This window comes from Ahaetulla prasina, chromosome 1 (assembly GCF_028640845.1).
Source record: "Ahaetulla prasina isolate Xishuangbanna chromosome 1, ASM2864084v1, whole genome shotgun sequence".
Classification (NCBI taxonomy): domain Eukaryota; kingdom Metazoa; phylum Chordata; class Lepidosauria; order Squamata; family Colubridae; genus Ahaetulla; species Ahaetulla prasina.
The window spans coordinates 285,358,536-285,377,817 of NC_080539.1; the positions used below are offsets into that span (position 1 = coordinate 285,358,536).

Genomic DNA, 19,282 nt, shown 5'->3' on the forward strand with positions numbered 1-19,282 from the left:
TTAACAACTCTGTTACTGAAGTCATATTTTCTGCAATCAAGATTGGAGCGATTAACATTAAGCTTAAATCTATTGTGTGCTCGTGTATTGTTGCAATTGAAGCTGAAGTAGTCTTCAACAGGTACCACATTGTAATAGATGATTCTATGAGTTAAACTTAGGTCATGTCGAAGGCGGTCTTCATTTGGCAAGTCTAACCATTTATTCATGGTTTTCTTTAATATAAGTTACTTCCAATAGGGGAGCATGGCACCCCTTAATTAATTTTCTAATATTAAAAAAAATTCATCGTGAAGGCACAATTTCAAACACCTTTTTTCTTTTTCAAATGAACGCCGGTTACTTTTAAATCAAAGTTATATTTATCTAAAAAGACTCAACTCCCCCACCCCAAATCAGAAACATTTCTGCGTATGCTCGGCATAATCCATCGAGGCGCTCACCTCTTCCAGAAATTTGGCGCGGAAAGCGAGAGATTAGCTAGCGAGGGCACCAGCCAAAGTAGCCGCCCTCCCGCTTCGGCCTGATCCTGCTTTAACTTCTTCCTCAAGACCGAGCTTCCCGAGCCGCTGCGCCTGCGGATAGGCAGAAACCCGCCGGCAATGAAAGCACTACTGACGGGGACTACCCGGCCTCCCTCCCCTCCAACCCCCTCCTCAGCTCATGCTTTGCCATGCCTCCTTACTGACGCGCGCGCAATCCCCGCCCGGGTGCTCGGAGCGCGCGTGCTCTGCAGCTTAAGCCGACCCGGTGTTGAAGGTTGGGAGATGAGTGGAAGGGACAATTTTTTCACCTTTCTGGATTTGCATTTTTGTGTGTGTGGCTACTTTTAAAGTGTTGTGACTACAAAACTTTTGGGCGTCGGGGCAGCAGCGTTGGTCATTCGCAAAGGTCCTGCACCAGGTGCCCAAATGGGCTCTCTAACTCTCCGGCTGGAGGGTGTATGTCTGTGTGTGGGGTGGGGGAGTTAGAGATGCCCTTTGAAGGAGACCAGCCGGTGGAAGAGTCGCAAGAATCGTCGGAAGTCGAAGCCAATCGACCCCGCATCCCACCCCACCCGCGTGCCATTTATAATTATTAATTTGGGGGGCGGGGTGTGTGCAGGCGCGCTGTTTCTTTCCAGGCAAAGGCTTCTTTAAATTGCGCGGGAGGGCGAACTGAACGCTCCTCGGTTAAGCCAGCGTTGCAGACAAGAGAAGCGAGGCGCGCCGAAGAACCCTGGCATCTTTTGTAGTGTGTGTGTGTGTTTTTAAAAAAAGGACACGAACGGATGCGGAGGTCTTCTCGCCTCCCGCAAACCCCCACGGAGAAGAAGTAGCCGAGCCCCAACGGGTCGCCGCGGCCATCTCTCCCACCTGATGACGCGCCATGCTGAAAAACAGGAAACGGGATCTTGGGAGAGGCGGAAATTGCAGTGCTCGGCAGAGCTCGGCAGGGCCAGCAGGCTGAAGACGAGGAGCGTACGGCAAGGAAGGCGCCTGGGGTAGTGGGGAAGTGGGCTGGCCGCAAAGTAAGTGACAGGAACCCGGGTCCTTGCCGGGGGCTCCTCGGTTCCCTCCTCGGGGGAGTGGTGGGGGGAAGGAAAAGAGGGCAGCGTGGACCGGCCGGCTCTTTTTTTACAGCCGCTTTCTCTTCGCCCCGCGGGATGGATGGCGCGGCCGAGATTGGTGCTTTTTGAAAGAAAGAATAAAAGGGAAAGGAAGGGAGGAAGAAAAAGAAAAAAAAAACCCCGGGCAGGGGAAAGAATAAGCCCGGCCTGGCAAAGTAATTCTGGCGTGGATCTCGGTTGCGACTCTGCGATCAGAATCTGGGCAGAGGCGGCGCTGATGCAGAGCCCAAAGGTGGGGCCGCCCCTGCCTGCGATTTTTGGCTTTTGCAGACTCCTCTCACGGGCAAGGCTGGTGGGGCGCCGGGATGGGGGGGGGGGAGAATGCGCCGCTTGGCATCCTGGCGGCTGCTTGGCTTTCTTTGCTTCGAGGGCTCTTTGTTTGTTCTCCGGCGGCGAGGCCGATGATAAAAAAAAAAAGGGGGGGGAGGGAGTCGAACCGTTCTTCTCCCCCAACCCCTCCTTGCCCGGTCGGGAGGATGCGATCCTGGCTCGCTCCTCACCACCTCCTTCCTTTGCTTCTTGAATGCAGAAAGGAGAGAGGACGGGGACGGTTCCTCTTTCGCCGTCTTTGATCAGCGCGAGGTGGTAGGGTGGGTATTGCAGGAGAAGCGGGTCCGGGTCTGCAGGCGGCGTGACTAATGCTTCCCTGGCTGGATCTGCGGGTAGGGGAATGGGTTGGCTTCCTTCCTAAAAAAAATCCCTTTGGAAACACAGGCAGGACACTCTTTTAAAAGCTGGAAATTGTTAAAGTGGAAACTCTCCCCCCCCCCCCCACTCTAGGGAAAAAAAACCGATTTTAAAAAGGATCCAAGTTCTAAGTAGGGGCAATTATTTTATTAGGACAACTCAAAAGGTCCTGAAAGGACACGGTTTTTTAAGGTATTATTTATCTGTTGTGCCATTTTAGAAGATTAGAAGAGGATCTTACTGGGAGCCAAGATGCTCCTTTGTGATTTTAAGTAGGGCCTCCCTTTATGTATTCACCAAAAAAAAAAAAAATTGCAAGAAGTGTGCTGTAAATCATGGAAGCCAGTGGATCAATTAAATGTGATCACTGTTGATTAGTATGGAGATTTGCATATGTCAAATCAACATTGATCGCTGTGGATGTTTTGTTGTTTCTGTGGACATAAATGCAGAAGTAGATATGGTACCAGAACTGATTTTTGGAATGGGATTGGAATGGAATTTTTGGAGATGGAATATTCATTGCTGGTGATTCAGAAAGTCACACAAAATCTTACTCATGGGCTACTGGCAAGGAGATATTTGATTCATCCAATCTGAGAATAGTATAGCGGTAGATTAGCCATCCTTTAAATATCTATGGGGTGTTCATTTAATTATCTATACATTGATTTATTTTCAAGATCAAAGTAATATTAATCTTGGTTTCTTAGGATTTTAGTGCAAAGTGTACATTAATCTCTTTTCAAGATCAAAGTAATAATCTTGGTTTTTTAGGGTTTTAGTGCAAAGTATGTATCTGCAAAAATTGAACTCAAATTTCTGTGTTTCATTTAAGATATAGTGCCTAGTATTATTGGCTGCTTTTAACAGTTCTTTCCTCCCATCATTCATTTCTACTCTTCTAGCAGGAATTGCACTTAGATTATTGAGGGTTGTGACCTTCATGTATGTTTTCTTGATTTGCCATTTGCTTTCTCTACACTGACTCATGACCAAACTGAATTTACAAAAGTCCTGCAGCAATGTACATTCTTTGTTCTTGCCCTGGTGCTCCTCTGTTTTTCAGTTTTGAAGACGATGTCACATTCTTGCTAAACAGTTACTGTATAGAAGGCAGACTACATTTCAAAACTGATTAGAAATGAGATTGTGAAATGTACGCTTTTGTAGGAGAAAAGCAGGCTGAGCTAGAAGGCTGGGTTAATAGAAAAACAGAATAACAGACTTGGAAGGGACCTTGGAAGTCTTCTATTCCAACACTGTGCAAGCAGGAAATCAGCCTATACCATTTCAGACAAATGATTGTCCAATCTCTTTTTTAAAAACCTCCAATGTTGGAGCACCCACAATTTCTGAAGGCAAGTAATTCCACTGATCAATTGTTCTGTCAGGAAATTTCTCCTTAGATCTAGTTTGGTTCTGTCCTGATTAGTTTCCATCCATTGCTGCTGCTTCTGCCTTCAGGGGCTTTGGAGGGGCTTTATGGCAGTCCCTTAGATATTGACACACTCCTATCATGTGGCCCCCAGTCCTTCTTTTTATTAAATATGTCATCGGTTTGGAGTTGTTGCCATAAGAGACCCAAGTCCAGCTTCTCTTGAATTCTATTGACTCTCATCTAGCACCAATTTAACTTTGGCAAGATTCTTCTGTATAGGTAGCAATAATAAACTCTTCTGTGCTTTGAATTTAACAAATGTACTTAGTTATTTGTACTTGACAGTTTTGGACAGTTTGGATTGTTGGAAACATTGGCCACACTCAAAAAAGAAGGTACTGAGAGAAGGCGTCTGTAAGAGAGGATAAGGTTTTGAGCTTGGACAGCCCAATTTTTTGTTCAGTTTGTATCTGATCTTTTGTTTAGGAGCTGAAGCTCACAGCCGTGTAGGCTCCTGTCCTCCCATTCTTCCCTTCCAAGATCCCTCTGAAGTGGGTTGGTTTAAGAGAGAGTAGTAGCTGGTCTAATATTACCCAGTGAGCTTCTGTGGTTGAACATAGAATCCCTGATTTCAGTTCCACGCTGTTAACCGTTACCCTCCCTGAATTAAATTAGGCACACACTTGGGTTAATTGTAGTGAGTTAAGACTGCTTTACTTCTGAAATGTTCACACTGCCTAGATTTGGGGAAACTTTCTTAAGCAATTTAGGTCAGTATATTTAGTTTTATCTGCTTCAGTTTGTAGGCTAGGCTGTTTTAAAAGCACAGAACCAGTTGCAGCTTAGTTATACAATCAGTGCATACCTCAGACTCAAATGATTAACTCAGAATGATACAGGAGATATTTCCTCTAATACCTGCAGTAACATGTCACGCTGTCAATTATGAAAGTGAGTTTACTGAGAAAGATTAAATTTCTTTTGGAATCCTTTCCTTAAATATGGGGATTCCTGTACAAATACAGTGACTTCTTCTCTTATATTACAGATATATATGTTCCTTATATGTTAGGAGTTATAACTGCTACATAACTTGTATTAATTTGCCTATACTATTTATCTCTTTCCCCAAATATAACTATAACTATATATAACTGCTATTCTCCTTTCTTTGTGGAGTTCTGGGTGCTTTCTGAGCTTGGTTCAGTGATCTGCTGTGTCAGTGCTATGTTCCTCTTGGTAGTTCCTTGATTAGGCTGTTTACTGTTTGATTGTCTAAGTTGATAGTTCCTTGATTGGGATATTTACTACTTGATTGTTGGTCTAGTATTAGTCAGAGTAATAGCAGCTCTTGAATTGTGTGAGCTTTCCATTCTGCCCCCCCCCCCCACCTTCCCCAAATTGCTGTCACTGGTGATTTGGATAAGCTCTGTCCAGCCCGCTGTACAGTAGTTGGAAAGAAATTAGCTGGAAAAACAAAGGATACAGTAAAGGAAATATAAGCGTTTGCACTGCTAACCACATCTGGTGTGGAACATTGGAAGAGTTATTGTTGGAGCAGAACCTTCAGCCTTTCTTCAGTATGAAACTGAAGCCTAGAATGGAAAAGAAGCTGAAAATACTTGCTACAGTTCAGCACCTCTGATTTTGGGCTGGGTCTCTGAAGGTTACATTTTAATTTGCTGCAACTTAATCATACATTTTTTCTTCTTCGAAATAAACGGCAGAGAATTCACTGGGATTATCTCTTGGGTAAATACAGGAAAGGACACAACTTTATTTTGGTTGATTATATTTGTGAGATAATATTTTGATGTCGCAAATCAACTTTATGGGATTTTGGTGCATCTTCAGTTATCTTTGAGTAAAAAGATTGTAATAGTGTCCTTGTTAAAGCTTTGCTTAATAGCATGATAGCTTCCATTCTAGTGGAAGTTCGTTAGTATAAAATATGCAGAAAATCTGACCTAATCACTTTTTTTTAGACCTGTAATGGTAGAAATGAAAAGTTGTCCAGCAGTAAATATTCAGAAGCAAATTAGCTAAACAAGAAGGCCTATAAAGTGTTTCTTCAGATAAATAACCTTTTATATTCACAATGTGTTTTTTAAAAAAATGAGTGAATTCCACAAGTATTGATGGCAGGAATTATGTGCTGGCAGGAACTTAGAAGTTAAATAATAGCTAGAGGAAACTATTTCCTCCTTCCAAAATTAGTCTGAGAATTTTCTTGTAATAATTTTTGGCACCAGTTAAATCTATCAAAGCTAACATTATTGGCTGCATCTAATCACTGAAATACATTGTGATTCTGTAGAAGGGGAAATCATTTTGTATGGTGGTAAATGGGTGATTTAAAAAAACAAACAAATCTTGGACTTTTTTTAATATTGTTCATGCGTGTTCTGATATTACAGATGTGGAAAGCATCGGCAGGCCACAGCATCAGTCTGAGCCAGGATGATGGTGCTGATGATTGGGAGACAGATCCTGACTTTGTGGTACAATTTTGAACTAAATTTAAGAATTATCTTTAAAAAATCACTTTTACAGTTGAAAGTGGGAAAATTGAATGAAATTATTAACTCAGAATTTAAGAACTGTTGGGAGGATATACGTGTGTGTGTCTAAATACGTGGGAATTCTGCTTTAGGTTTCCTTAAATATGGGTATGTCCACAACATGAAGTCCTTGGTCTAATGTACTGACCAAATTCTATAATGCCAGGGAAATAGAATGATGGAGTTTGGTTAAAACCTGGGTTCAACTGTTGTAATAAAACCTCTTTTTCAATGTACTTTACAGAATGATGTAAGTGAAAAAGAACAGCGCTGGGGTGCTAAAACTGTCCAAGGATCTGGTCACCAGGAACATATCAAGTAAAATGATTTTTAAAAAAATATATACTGTGATATTTTGCTGATTTCCAGTGGTAATTTTAGGTATAATTTCTAGAACAATAGGTGGGCAAGGACAGTGCATTTCAAAGGTCTGGTGAGGGAGTACTGTTCTAGAGCAGTAGTACTCTAGAGCTTAGACCTCTGAATTTGGGCTTGATGATGGCCAAGAATTGTTGACTGTAGAATTAGCAGTAAGTACAGGAAAAGTCAGTACTGTCATGTCTTAGCTTTGGAATAAGTCCTAACAGAAAACTTGCTTTATCTATGGAAGAAATACATGTCCTAAAACCTATTCATGACAGATGGTTAATGACTGAACTCTACATGAACATCAGGTCAACCTGTGCCTATATTTACCATAGATATTGCTCAACTGTTAGAGTTATCCTATTTATACTGTCATTGTTACAGCTACTGAGTTGTAAGCTTTTCTTGGATGAGAGAAAAAGCACTTCCATGAAAGCTGTGCAAAATAATCCATTCCAGAAATAAAACTTTCTTGGGAGCTATAGAATCTTTGGTTCTTCTGAATGATGCCAGCACAGCTGTTCCCTGGGTGATCTTGCAGGGGTTTTTTGGAAATAAATCCAGCCCCAAAATATTGGTACATTACCTCAGGAATGTCTGAATTGCCGTGGTCCAGAGCAGTGTTTCTTAACCTCAGCAATTTTAAGATATGTGTCTGGGAATTCTGGGAACTGAATTCCCATCTTAAGTTTCTGAGTTAAAGAAACTTAGACATTTCCAGGTGTGCAGACTTCAAATACCAGAATGCTGCCATCAGCAGATCCATTGATGAGAATTCTGGAAATTTGAGTCAGCACACCTGGAAGTGGTCGTGGTTAGTAAACCTTTCTCTACAGGAAGAATTGAAAATCAACGTAACTAAAAGTTAAAGGTTTTCAAGTAATTAATTAACACTTTTAAATAGCCTAAAAATTATGAAAGGATTCATAATTGTTTCTCCATAAAGTTCAGGAATATGACAGGTTAATAAACCTGTATTCCCACTGTACTTTAAAACATATTTTGGAAAAAAACTGTAACAGTTACCTGATTCTAACAATATATGAGAAACACAGTTTTTAAAATGTTTTGACCGTATCTATTCTACTTCAGAAAAACTCCTGGGAATAATATAGCTGCATTTCATATTCTTGGGAGTTGGAAGAAAACCAAAATGCTTTTTATTGGATTTTGGATTTTTAAAAATTAGTGGCTTGAAATCCTTTTTTGAGCATCTGTGTCCTCATTGACAAATGTGATGAGTCTGCAAAGAAAGTAATTTATTATTAGATTTAATTGGCATGACTAGTAGAACAGAGGTCTCCTTTACATATTTCAGGTTAATAATATATCTAGAATTGTGTCATGCGTCAACCTTTAAATCATCCTGCTTCCACATGAATGATTTAAATTCATATTCAAGCAGGATGATTTAAAGGTTGAATTACAGTTTAAAAACAAAACTGGAAAAGAAACACAATAAAATTAGAGATAGGAGAAATCTCAAAGTCAAGTCTATTTAAAGAATATAAGTTTCAATTAAGCTATGAAATATTACTTTTCCTGTGGTATATTATCATTGTTGCTTTTCCTTCATGGATTGTTCAATTATTGTAATCAGGAATGGGATATCAGAATAAGGCAAAGCTACACCCAGTTACATTTTCCTTCCGGTTGTGTGGTGGCAACTATTTGTGCTTGCTTTCTTCAGAATCTCATGGATTTCTGGGAACATATAGGATAAATATATAATTATATATTTGTGTTTTGGATATGAGAATTAGGATTATTTTTATGATACTATTTGTTTTGCTTGCTTCCTTTCCAAAGTATTCATCAACTTCGAGAAAATGTATTCCAAGAGCACCGATCCCTCAAGGAGAAAGAGCTTGAATCAGGACCCCAAGCTTCCCATGGCTATGGAGGGAAGTTTGGTGTGGAACAGGACCGCATGGACAAAGTAAATTTCAAGGAATTGGCTTGGTTGCTAATCTTAGGGATTGGATATGTTGAATTCAGTTACCGTCCTACATACTATCATTATACTATACTACCAGAGCTACTATCTGTGGTTTCTTTTTATTCAGATCTTGATGGAGAAAGTTGACCCAACTTAACTTGACTTAAGCCATCTATCAAGATTATCATTAAATATTGGGAAGGGGAACGTATTTGTTTCTTCTCATGCTTATTTTTGCAGATTCCTGGGAACCTTTTGCAGTACAAAGTTCACTCTGCCTTTTAAAACTATGACTCATTTAACAAAGCCATTATAATCTTGTTTGCATAAAAATGCTGAACTGTAAGAAGTGAATCCACCTTAAATGAAATTGAGGCAATTCGCATTGTAGCTTAGTGCCATAATGTAAACACAGCCTTTGAGTAAATGCTATAATCTTTCTTTTGATTTAATGCATTCTCCTCAAACAAGTTTTTGAGAAATGAAGGCCTTGAGAATTCATTTTGTATATTTTTGCTTTTTTCATATATATTTTTATCCCACCTTTTTTTTTTCGTATATAGCCCAAGGGAGTGAATATACTAATACTCCTTCCTCCTCCTATTTTCCCCACAACAACAATCTTGTGAGATGAGTTGCATTAAGAGTGACTGGCCTAAAGACCCACTGCTGTTTTTTCATGCCAATTTATACTCTTTTCTATAACAGTTCATGACCTGACTGAGGACAATACATAAATAATAGAATTCAACAACAAAAAGATGAGACCCAGTTTGATGATGGGATTAAGGCACCAAGCAAAAACCTGAGACATTATGAGTTCTAGTCCTGCCTTGAGCACAAAGCCAAGTGGGTGACTTTGGGCCAGTTACTCATGCTCACCTCTAGGAAAAAGAAGGCTGTGACAAATCACTTCTGAAAATCTTGCCAAGAAAACTCTAGGGACTTGTCCAGGAAGTTGCTAGGAGGTAGCATTGATTGAAAGTCATACACACGGAGACAAAAATGCAGAGCATTAAGACTCAATTTATACATTATACTAAAGTAAAATACATTTTGGTTTTTGCTAAAGGTGATGAGTGAACTCCACTATCTCAGCTGGCCATTTTAGCCTCCTAAATCAGACTGGGCTGTAAGAAGCCACTTCTACAAGCTAGTTCTCTCTGATAAACACATACACGTGCCATGACTGATCATTCTCACTATGGCAGATACTTTGTGAGAAGCTATTAAAATTATTGCAGATAAAATTCTGCATGAATTCAAGCAGAAACAGACTTTGGGTATTCACCATTCAGTTCAAGTCATTCAAGTCAAGAGAATGGAATAACTGGAACACAATGCTCTTGGGTATATATTGGGTATATATTGGGTATATTTTGATGACTATATCCAGGGGGATATAGTCATCAAAAGCTGTTGGAAGTTTAGAATTCTATATAATGTTTTAAATAAATTTTAATTTAAATTAAATAATAAAAGTTGCAAAAGGCATGTTCCAAATTCATTTGGAAGCATGCACCCTCCAATAAATTTTTAAAAAAGTTTAATACTTGGTTTTTTCCAAATTGGATTCTGTGCATAACAGTGCATACTTCTGGCCATACTTCTTGGCCTGTACTGAATGGTCACTGATTATCTCCTTAATAATTATACTACTGCTACTTAATATTAATTTAGGAAGGAAAATTTTGAAACAGATGGGAAAATAATACTGAACATTTACTCTTTCTTCATCATGGTATTGGAGAAAAAAGAATCCAAAATTCATTCTGAATATGACATTTGAGGAAGCATTAAAGTGTAAAAATGCACAGAGTTGATGAAATAGGCTGTATTTCTTTTTTTTTAATTGAAAAAGTTTTACAAAACTTTTTTCCCCCTTTCTCCCCTCCCCCTCTTTCCCCCCTCCTTCACAAAACCTCCCCGACTTCCCGGAACAAACACAAGGTATAGTTAAAAATAAAACAAACATACGCTAAAAAATTTTCCTCCTAACTCAATTATACTCCTACAACTCTCATCAATTCCTAACTTCCCCCAAAACAGTCAGAAATAATACAGGAATGATTAGGATGTATTATTTCTGAAATAGGCTGTATTTCTTAGCATGTAGTTTGACAGTGCCTGTGTGTTTTTAATCTGATACGCATATTGATCCCAGGCAGGTGAAATGTAATGTCATTGTATCTAAGTCAAATGCAGTCTTCTCAGCTACGCTGGAAATATAATTCCAAAAATGGCCATGTTGGTTGAGAATTCTGTGAGATACTTTTGACATAGCTGACGGGACATAAGAAATAGTATATATAGTTAGCTTTGGCTCTTCTACCCCATAGCAACAGGGATATGCAGGCCAAATGTGTAGGAAGTTGTTAAAAGTTTGATAGCGACTTTAGGAAATGAAGTGGGTGCGGTGTGGCTTTCTGTAAATATGAGCGTTCATAGATGGCATAATCAGCTGGCTGCATTTGCAGTTTCCCAGATGCTCATTGGTAAAACGATGTGCCAGCAAAGTTGGCACCTTTGGTGATGTTAATGACAATTAAGAAACACTCCTTTCTCCCAGCCTCCATCATCTTTAGCTAATCTGAGCCGGTAGGTGGAGATTTGAAGATCCTCCATTCTATCCAACTTTAAACAAATCACAAAAACCTGGATTTGGATTAGTGTGTGATCAGACTCCTGTAAGAAAGGAGATGGAGTGAATGTTGTTTGGATTTCCAGGTGACTGCTCCTTTTTTAATATGTTTTTTTTTTATTGTGAAGTTAAGTCTGAATTATTTTTGTGTAGTATGGCCCAGAAATGGCTAAATGAACAAACGCTCAAACTGCTTTGTTTATTAGAGCCAGTTTAAATGCAGCATTGACTCTAAAGCCTGGAGAGCATTGTAGGTAAAGAAGACTAGTTATTGCTGTTATTTATTAGTTTAATATGCTGCTTTGCTACAGTTTATTTCAGCTGCATATTAAAAAGGCCATTAAAACTTCCATAATAGGGAAGTAATGTGATCCATAGCAAAAAAAAACAACCCCATAGATCAGTAATAATAGAAAATGTACCTCCTTGATAGCGTCTTGCTTGTAGTCATTCCAAATGTGCATTTACATACCTATTTTCCTTGTGGGAGAAAGGAGAAATATTTAAAGTGCTTAGATCAAGTCCTGGTTTGAAAGGCTTAATGAACCCCGAAATGTAGGCACTGAGATAGTTAACAAGACTCCTAATTTGTGTATGGCCAGCATGTGGTCTGGATGACAGGCTGCCTGCTGTCCCAATAATCTGAGTAGAGCATCGCTTGTTAGGATTTCTTTGTAAACAGCTATGTTCAGTGTGCAGCTGCCAGCTGTCCGAAACATTTCATTTGAGTGAAATTGAAAGGAAAGCTTCAGCCTGCTGCAACACATTCTCGTGCACTAGTAATACGTGGCTAAGGCTAGTTTAGGATGACGGTTCAAGTCCAGTCATTATAAATAACTTAACAAAGGCTGTCTTCTTTTTTTTCCCCTTTCAGTCAGCCGTTGGTCATGAATATCAGTCCAAGCTTTCTAAGCATTGCTCCCAGGTGGATTCAGTTAAAGGCTTTGGTGGCAAGTTTGGTGTACAAGTTGACAGGGTTGACCAGGTAACAGACCTTCTGTGCTTTTAGCATTGTGCACTGTATCCTTGTGGGTTCTTATATTTTTTTTATATTGCATGTTTTCCAGCTTTGCTGGAATAGCCTTTACAGCAGTTCCCTTTCTGAAAAATTGTTCTGATACTTTATTCCAGTTCCTAGTGTTAATGTTTACACAAAATAAAGGTAAGAGAGCAGCGAGAAATTTACCAACTAATCATCTTAAAGCACAATTATAAAATATCCTGAATTGTATATGAAAGACTTGAAAATATATGAATAACTTGTGATAGTTGTATTGCAAGCTGAACCAAGAACGTATAAATATTTTGTTTGTTTTATTTATTTATGAGCTGTGGTGGCGCAGTGGTTAAGAGTGCAGTACTGTGGGCTACTTCTGCTGATCACCAGCTGCCAGTAGTTTAGCAGATCAAATCTCACCAGGCTCAAGGTTGACTCAGCCTTCCATCCTTCCGAGGTCGGTAAAATGAGGACCCAGATTGTTGGGGGCATTATGCTGACTATAAACCGCTTAGAGAGGGCTATAAAGCACTATGAAACGGTATATAAGTCTAAGTGCTATTGCTGTTTCTCCATTGTATCTATATCCCACCATGATCAGAATTCCCTCTTTATACTATATTGAAATTTGTTGGGGGGGGGGACTTGTATTAGAAGATTTAAATTTGTAACGTGTTATACTTACCCAGGGATTCTGATATCCTGACAAAGAATTTATGAAAGACTTTTTCATAAATCCTTTTTAATGCTTATAAATTGATTAGAAACACTGATTGGTAGCTATCGCTTTTAAAATGGCTTGGAGAACTGGAGTTGGCAACAGGGCCTATAGGTGCCAAGCCATGGATTGGGGTCCCAAATAGCATCCTCTCATCTAAGCTTCAATAATATGATGGTGTAAAAATGGCAGAAAACTCAGGTGAATGCTGGGCCCATTTGAAAATGGGGAGGGCCTCAATGATTGTGCAAGATTGCCCCAAAATATAGCTAACTCCTGAAAAGATGACAGTTCTAACTTTTATAAATGAGAACTTTGTGTTGCATTATTTTTCTCTGCAGTCTGCTATGGGATTTGAATACCAAGGAAAAACAGAGAAACATGCTTCTCAGAAAGGTAATTCACACTGAGAAATAATCTGTTCAAAGCATATAAAAGATTTAACAAAATCTGCTTTGGAGTTATTTTACTTAAATGCATATACATAATCAATCCATAAGTAGAATAAAAATTTACCATAACACACTGAATAAGATACTTTATCATAAATTTCTCTCTTACCAGTTAATTGCTGCAGTTATTAATAAAGTCTAGTAAAGCACTCCCAATTTTTAGCAAAGTAACCTGGAATCAAGGAAAAACTTCCTATCAGAGAGGATAATTAACCAGTGGAACAGTTTGTCTTCAGAAATTGTAGATGCTTCATTATTGGAGGTTTTAAAGAAAAGACTGAATAGACACCTCTGAAGTGGTATAGGGTCTCCTGCTTAAGAGGGGGGTTGGACTAGAAAATCTCCAAGGTCCCTTCCAGCTCAATTCTGATTCATTGATGACACTTATATGGATGCTTAATGTGTGAGCCTATAGAGTGATAGAGCGACAGCAGTTATATGGCTAAAAAAAAAGGAAGCATTCCTGAATGATATTCTTTTAGAATTAATATTTGGATTGATGACAGTGATACTTAGCATCATAAATCACTGCTTCCCTCATTTTGAAAAGTAGAGTGCTAAGGCAGGAAGTGATAAAATAGCAGAAGTTGTGTTGATTTGTTAAGAGTTTTTATTGGTAATGTAGGTCACAATCCAGATTGCTGAGACAAATGTAAAGACCTTTAATACTGGAAGAAATTCTGAAGGCATCCTAAAATTCCCTTTGGGGAGTTTCCAAATTCTAGGACAGTTTACCCATAGTAGTACAAAGTGGTGCTATCAAATATTATGGGATTCAATGGGGGATGTGGAGCATTTATCAGTGAACTTGATCATAACTGTAGTTTATCAGCAGTGACACCCGTTCTTTTGTTCTGCTGCTCCTACGGTAATTTCTGATACATGGTGTATTGGGCTCTCTTCTCAGACTACTCAAGTGGATTTGGTGGGAAGTACGGTGTGCAGGCTGACAGAGTAGACAAGAGTGCCATGGGATTTGATTACCAAGGAAAAACAGAGAAGCATGAATCCCAGAAAGGTTTGTTGCTAAGACGATATCATAGCAAGGTCCTAAATAATTTCTTCTCTTTACAAGACTGCGAGAATTATTCTTGTTTTTATAGCTTCATTATCACTTCATTTCTGAGAAGTTAGTGGTTGTGAAGAGTATTTCTAGTTCTATGTTTTCTGCCTGTGTGGATGCTTATGGAATAGAAGACATTAAAATACAGAGAGTTCAGTGTGCATGTATGCACAAACATAATCACCTCCACAGTCCATTTTACTCTAACAATGTATCATTGATGTAACCCTAGCTTGAGAAATAATCATCCCATCTAGTGGGTTTAGGGATACTCCTTTATAATGCTTTTGTTTGACAAAAATAATGGTAATTAACACTGTTATGGATGCTATCTATAACAGAATTTACTGGAAGAGTCAAATGAGAAAATGTTATACAGTTAGAATTAAAAATATCCCTGTTCTGCCTCTACAGAAAGTATCATATTTTTTGCACTATAAGACACACTTTTCCCCCACAAAAAAGTAGGTGGAAATTTCTGTGCATCTTATAGAGCAAATATTGTAGCGGGATGGGGGCGGGGTTGGAGCTACTGCTGGGGAACGCTGGAGTCTTTGCTGCCAAGCAGTTGATTGGCGGTTGGATCAGCCTCCCGGAATACCACCAATCAGCTGTTCTAGGTGGGGATTGCCACTGCCTAGAACAGCTGATCAGTGGTATTCCAGGAGGCCGATCCAACCGCCAATCAGCTGTTCGGCAGCAAAGGCTCCAGTATTACCTGGCAGCAGCAGCTCAGTTCAGTTGACTGTTGGTGGGCGCAATGGCGCGGAGCTCTAACTAGCCACATGCTGGATCTGACATAACGTACTGAACCTGACCAGGCTGTTTACTGTTTGATGCAAGGATGCTAGTCAGATGAATGCTGAGAGGCAGAGGCAGATTTTTTTTCTTGTTTTCTTCCTCTAAAGCTAATGTGAGTCTTACGGTCCAGTGCATCTTATAGTGCGAAAAATACTTTCAAATTTCATCTTTATCCTAGAAAGAGCATTGAGTCATTAAAATTTTTTTATTGAATCCAGTGTGATTTGATGTCTAAACAAACATGTTTAGATTTGCACTGAAAAAAAGGCAGAGTTGAAGTTTCTAATCCTCTCTTCTCTAAATGAAGTAAGATCTTACTAACATAGATCTGAATATATACTGTATTAGTTTTCTGCTTCCTTCTAAATTTTGTCTGCATTTCTGTCAGAAAAAGTGGGAGTTTGATAGGAATTTGAAATTTTTTTGCAAACATCTCTTTCACTTTCTGTTTTTTGGGAAGTTGTAATTCAAAGTATCTTTTATACAGCATAGATTGTGGCATATAGTTTACTGCATTCCCTTTAGGCAGTTGTCTCCAGGGCACAGAGTATGCATTTACTGAAGTCTGGTTCTCGATTTTTCTGGCCAAAATGATTTTAATTGCTTTATGATTGTTACATTAGTTTCGAATTAAGTTGAATTGGTGGCTCATATGCATTCATGTATTTTCTGCATGGTTCTTAAACCTTTTTTAAGGCAAACTTCCCCAAAATACATCTTAAGACCACTTTTCAAAGACCAATAATATTGTGTTCCAGCCTTTTTACTTTCCGTTAGTTACTTGTTTGTTAAAGTTAGGTTAAACAATAAAGGAAGCATAACTTAAATCCTCTGAGGTAGTTTGGGCTGAAAGATAGAGACTTTCCTGAAGTCACTCAGACAATTTATATGATAAATACTACACCTTGTTCGGAATTCTGATACTTCTCAAGCGATATCACCAGAGCTTGCTGCCAGAAATATAGTCTTTTTGTAAACTTATTGGAAGGAATGGCAAACTTCTCTGCTATAGTGGAACAGGTTTCAAATCATAGAATAGGTTGCTTACTTCTTTGTACTTAACTACAAAGGTTCACTTGGAACATGTATTGTTGACTTACCTCTGGCATAGAACTGATCCTAGGTACATCACTCCCTTATCTGACAGCCAGTTTATAAGACCATATTCACAGTTTACAAATGCATGTTCATACCCCCTACTTAGCTCTTCTAGTTTTACTGCATGTGCATTGAAAGCATACTTAGCCATAGTTAAAGGAAATCAAATTCTGGGTTAATCCGTCTTTAAAATGAACTTGCTCTAGCTCAGGAGTCTCCAAGCTAGCTGAGGAACTCTGGGAGTTGAAGTCCACAAATCTTAAAAGTTGCCAAGGTTGGAGACCCCTGCTCTAGCTCATCTTCCTCCAACTGACCCTCAGAGTCTCATCTCTTGATGACTCAGCTGAACCTGCAACTCTTTCCATTAAAAATAACCTTTGGCTAAATGATTGTAGTAATTTTTTTTATCCATGCCAAGAGTCAGTAAAAGTGAACTGAATAAATGATAAACAGTCCAATGTCTTTAGTTTGTACTATTATGAATGACTTTATTTTTTTACTCCCATCTCCAGATTATTCTAAAGGTTTTGGTGGTAAATATGGTGTGGACAAAGAGAAAGTGGATAAAAGTGCTGTTGGCTTTGAATACCAGGGCAAAACTGAAAAACATGAATCGCAGAAAGGTTTTTACTTTATTTTATTCCATGAAATTGTTTATGAGTTGACCTTCTTTAAACCTGAAATTGTAATATGTCTGCATGAACCAAGGCTTTTAAACAGTGGTGAAATGCAATTTTTTTTTTGCTACCTGTTCTGTGGGCATGGCTTGGTGGGGCGGTGTCATGTGACTGGCTGGGCGTGGCCAACTTCTTTTTTTTTAACTTTTTAAAGCATTTTTACTACCTATTTGCCCAAACTGGTAGTAAAAAAATGCTTTAAAAAAGTAAAAAAAAAAAAAAAGGTTCCGGTGATCACAGTTGTGCAGTGCGATTGTCGGAACCTTTTTTTTACTTTTTTAAAGCATTTTTTACTACCAGTTCGGGCGAATAGGTTGTAAAAAAATGCTTTTAAAAAGTTTTTAAAAAGGTTCCGATGATCGCGTGGCACAGCTGTGAATGTCGGAACCTTTTTTTTTACTTTTTAGAGCATTTATTTCTACCGGTTCACCCAAACAGGTAGTTTTTATCACTACCGGTTCGCCCGAATTGGAGCGAACCAGTAGCATTTTACCCCTGCTTTCAAGTCTTAAATCTACAAACTATTCTGTGAAAATCCTTTCTTCCCTTTTTTCTGTCGTAAAAATGGATTTAAGAGATTGTTTGTTACTATAATTTGACTCTCCATTAAAAAAAAGCCTTCAAAATGACTTGGAACAATAAAATCTAGTCAGTTCCTTCAATAGGTCTGGTAGGATAATAAAAATAAGGCTGAAACAGAACTTTTCAGCTAACTTCATGATGGATCAGAGCCTTCATTTATTATGCATAGTTTAGACTGATGTTTTACTATCAGAAGAAGAAGTGAGGCTATATATTTCATAATTTGATGTAGCAAATATCTGCCGGTCTTTGACATCCAGTATAAATAGCAGCCACCAACAAGTTTGGTTGCTTCGATTTTGCTTTTTACAAGAATATGCTTTTATGGATTACTGACTTAAGTTAAACAATTAACTGCATTTAGACATCCTACCAAGCCAGAGTTTGTTAAATAAGACAGTCAGTCTTGCAAAGTCACCATGGTTTGTTTAGATAATTCTTGGGCGAAGGGGGTTTGTTGTCTCTCCCTTTTTATCTGTATCTGCCTTGAACTTCTGTAATTAGGCTATTAATGGACCATAGTTTCAGGTTATAGTTTTCTTTCCAAAATATCCAATGGTTTATTCATTTATTCCATTCATTCATCCTATTCATGCCAAGCTACTGTACATATGGCTTAGCTTTATATGTAAACCAAACAATTACTTTGTAAATATGCTTTAATTATACTTTTGAATATGTGGGCTTTTGTTATTTTACATGTATTAATAACCTTGTCCACTATTATTTGGTTGGAAAACAAAAGAGGGCTGATTATTATATTATAATTACTCATAAGCCTTTCAAAGGCAACATTGTAGACTGAAATTGCAAAATTGCTAGTGGTGCACATTCAATATTTAAGTCTGAATCCAATGAATGCTTAGAATGCAATGAATACATTACAATTTTGGCATATTAGGTTTTTTTTTTAGTATTTTCTTTGTTCCTTTCTTGTTTCTATATGTTATCCATATATCTTTTTATTTATTTATTTGAGTTTTGTCCTGCCTTTATTACTTTACTCAAGGTGGCAAACGTATATAATACTCCTTCCCATGCCTCTATTTTCCCCACAACAAAAATCTTGTGAGGTGGGCTGGGCTGAGACTTAGTGACTGGTCCAAAGGTTTTGGATTTCTTGCTCTTTTCTTTTGGATTAAAAAACCCCCCACTGAAAACGACTTCTTAGTCAACGATAAGATCCAAATAACATCTTGTTATGTTTCCTTTACACAGACTATACGAAAGGTTTTGGTGGAAAATTTGGCATACAGACCGACAGACAGGATAAATGTGCACTTGGCTGGGATCACCAGGAAAAAGTACAGTTGCACGAATCTCAAAAAGGTACATTTATTAATAAGCTTTGCATGCACTATTGGGCATAACATTTGATAGTTAAAAATAGAAATAGGTAAATAAATACGGCTAATTGCTACTGCATGCAATTGCTTTTGTGCATAGCTGCTCACTTTACTATTCCTGGAATTTTAGAGTGAGCTGGGTGGTTGTGGGGGGGGGGGGAGAGATGGATTGTAATCAGAAAGAGGAAATTTAATCTTAATTTGTTAAAACAGGAGAGGAGAGCTATTCAGTTTTTCTTGAATTATCTCTCCCAGCCTTTATTTAAAGATATGAAAATAGGGCTGCCCTACTCATTTGGCAATTCAGTAGTATCTAAAAAAGGCTAAAGCAGTAGGAATTGAGGAAGTCTATTTTACACAAAAT

At 38.5% G+C, this 19,282-nt stretch overlaps 1 protein-coding gene across 4 annotated transcripts in view; it reads left to right on the forward strand.

The window, feature by feature from the left end:
• The first annotated feature begins 1,366 nt into the window (after positions 1-1,366).
• CTTN (cortactin) overlaps positions 1,367-19,282 on the forward strand; it is a 34,917-nt gene continuing 17,001 nt past the window's right edge. Inside the window, exons 1-9 of one of the 4 annotated variants that reach the window (XM_058161557.1) lie at positions 1,368-1,510; positions 6,095-6,178; positions 6,483-6,556; positions 8,414-8,543; positions 12,059-12,169; positions 13,241-13,295; positions 14,259-14,369; positions 16,826-16,936; positions 18,791-18,901. In XM_058161557.1, the coding sequence (XP_058017540.1) occupies positions 6,095-6,178; positions 6,483-6,556; positions 8,414-8,543; positions 12,059-12,169; positions 13,241-13,295; positions 14,259-14,369; positions 16,826-16,936; positions 18,791-18,901 (787 nt within the window). In that variant the 5' untranslated portion in view covers positions 1,368-1,510. Of the gene's footprint in view, positions 1,511-6,094; positions 6,179-6,482; positions 6,557-8,413; positions 8,544-12,058; positions 12,170-13,240; positions 13,296-14,258; positions 14,370-16,825; positions 16,937-18,790; positions 18,902-19,282 lie in introns of those variants that run through there. The other 3 variants (XM_058161562.1, XM_058161546.1, XM_058161551.1) reach the window with 3 other exon arrangements.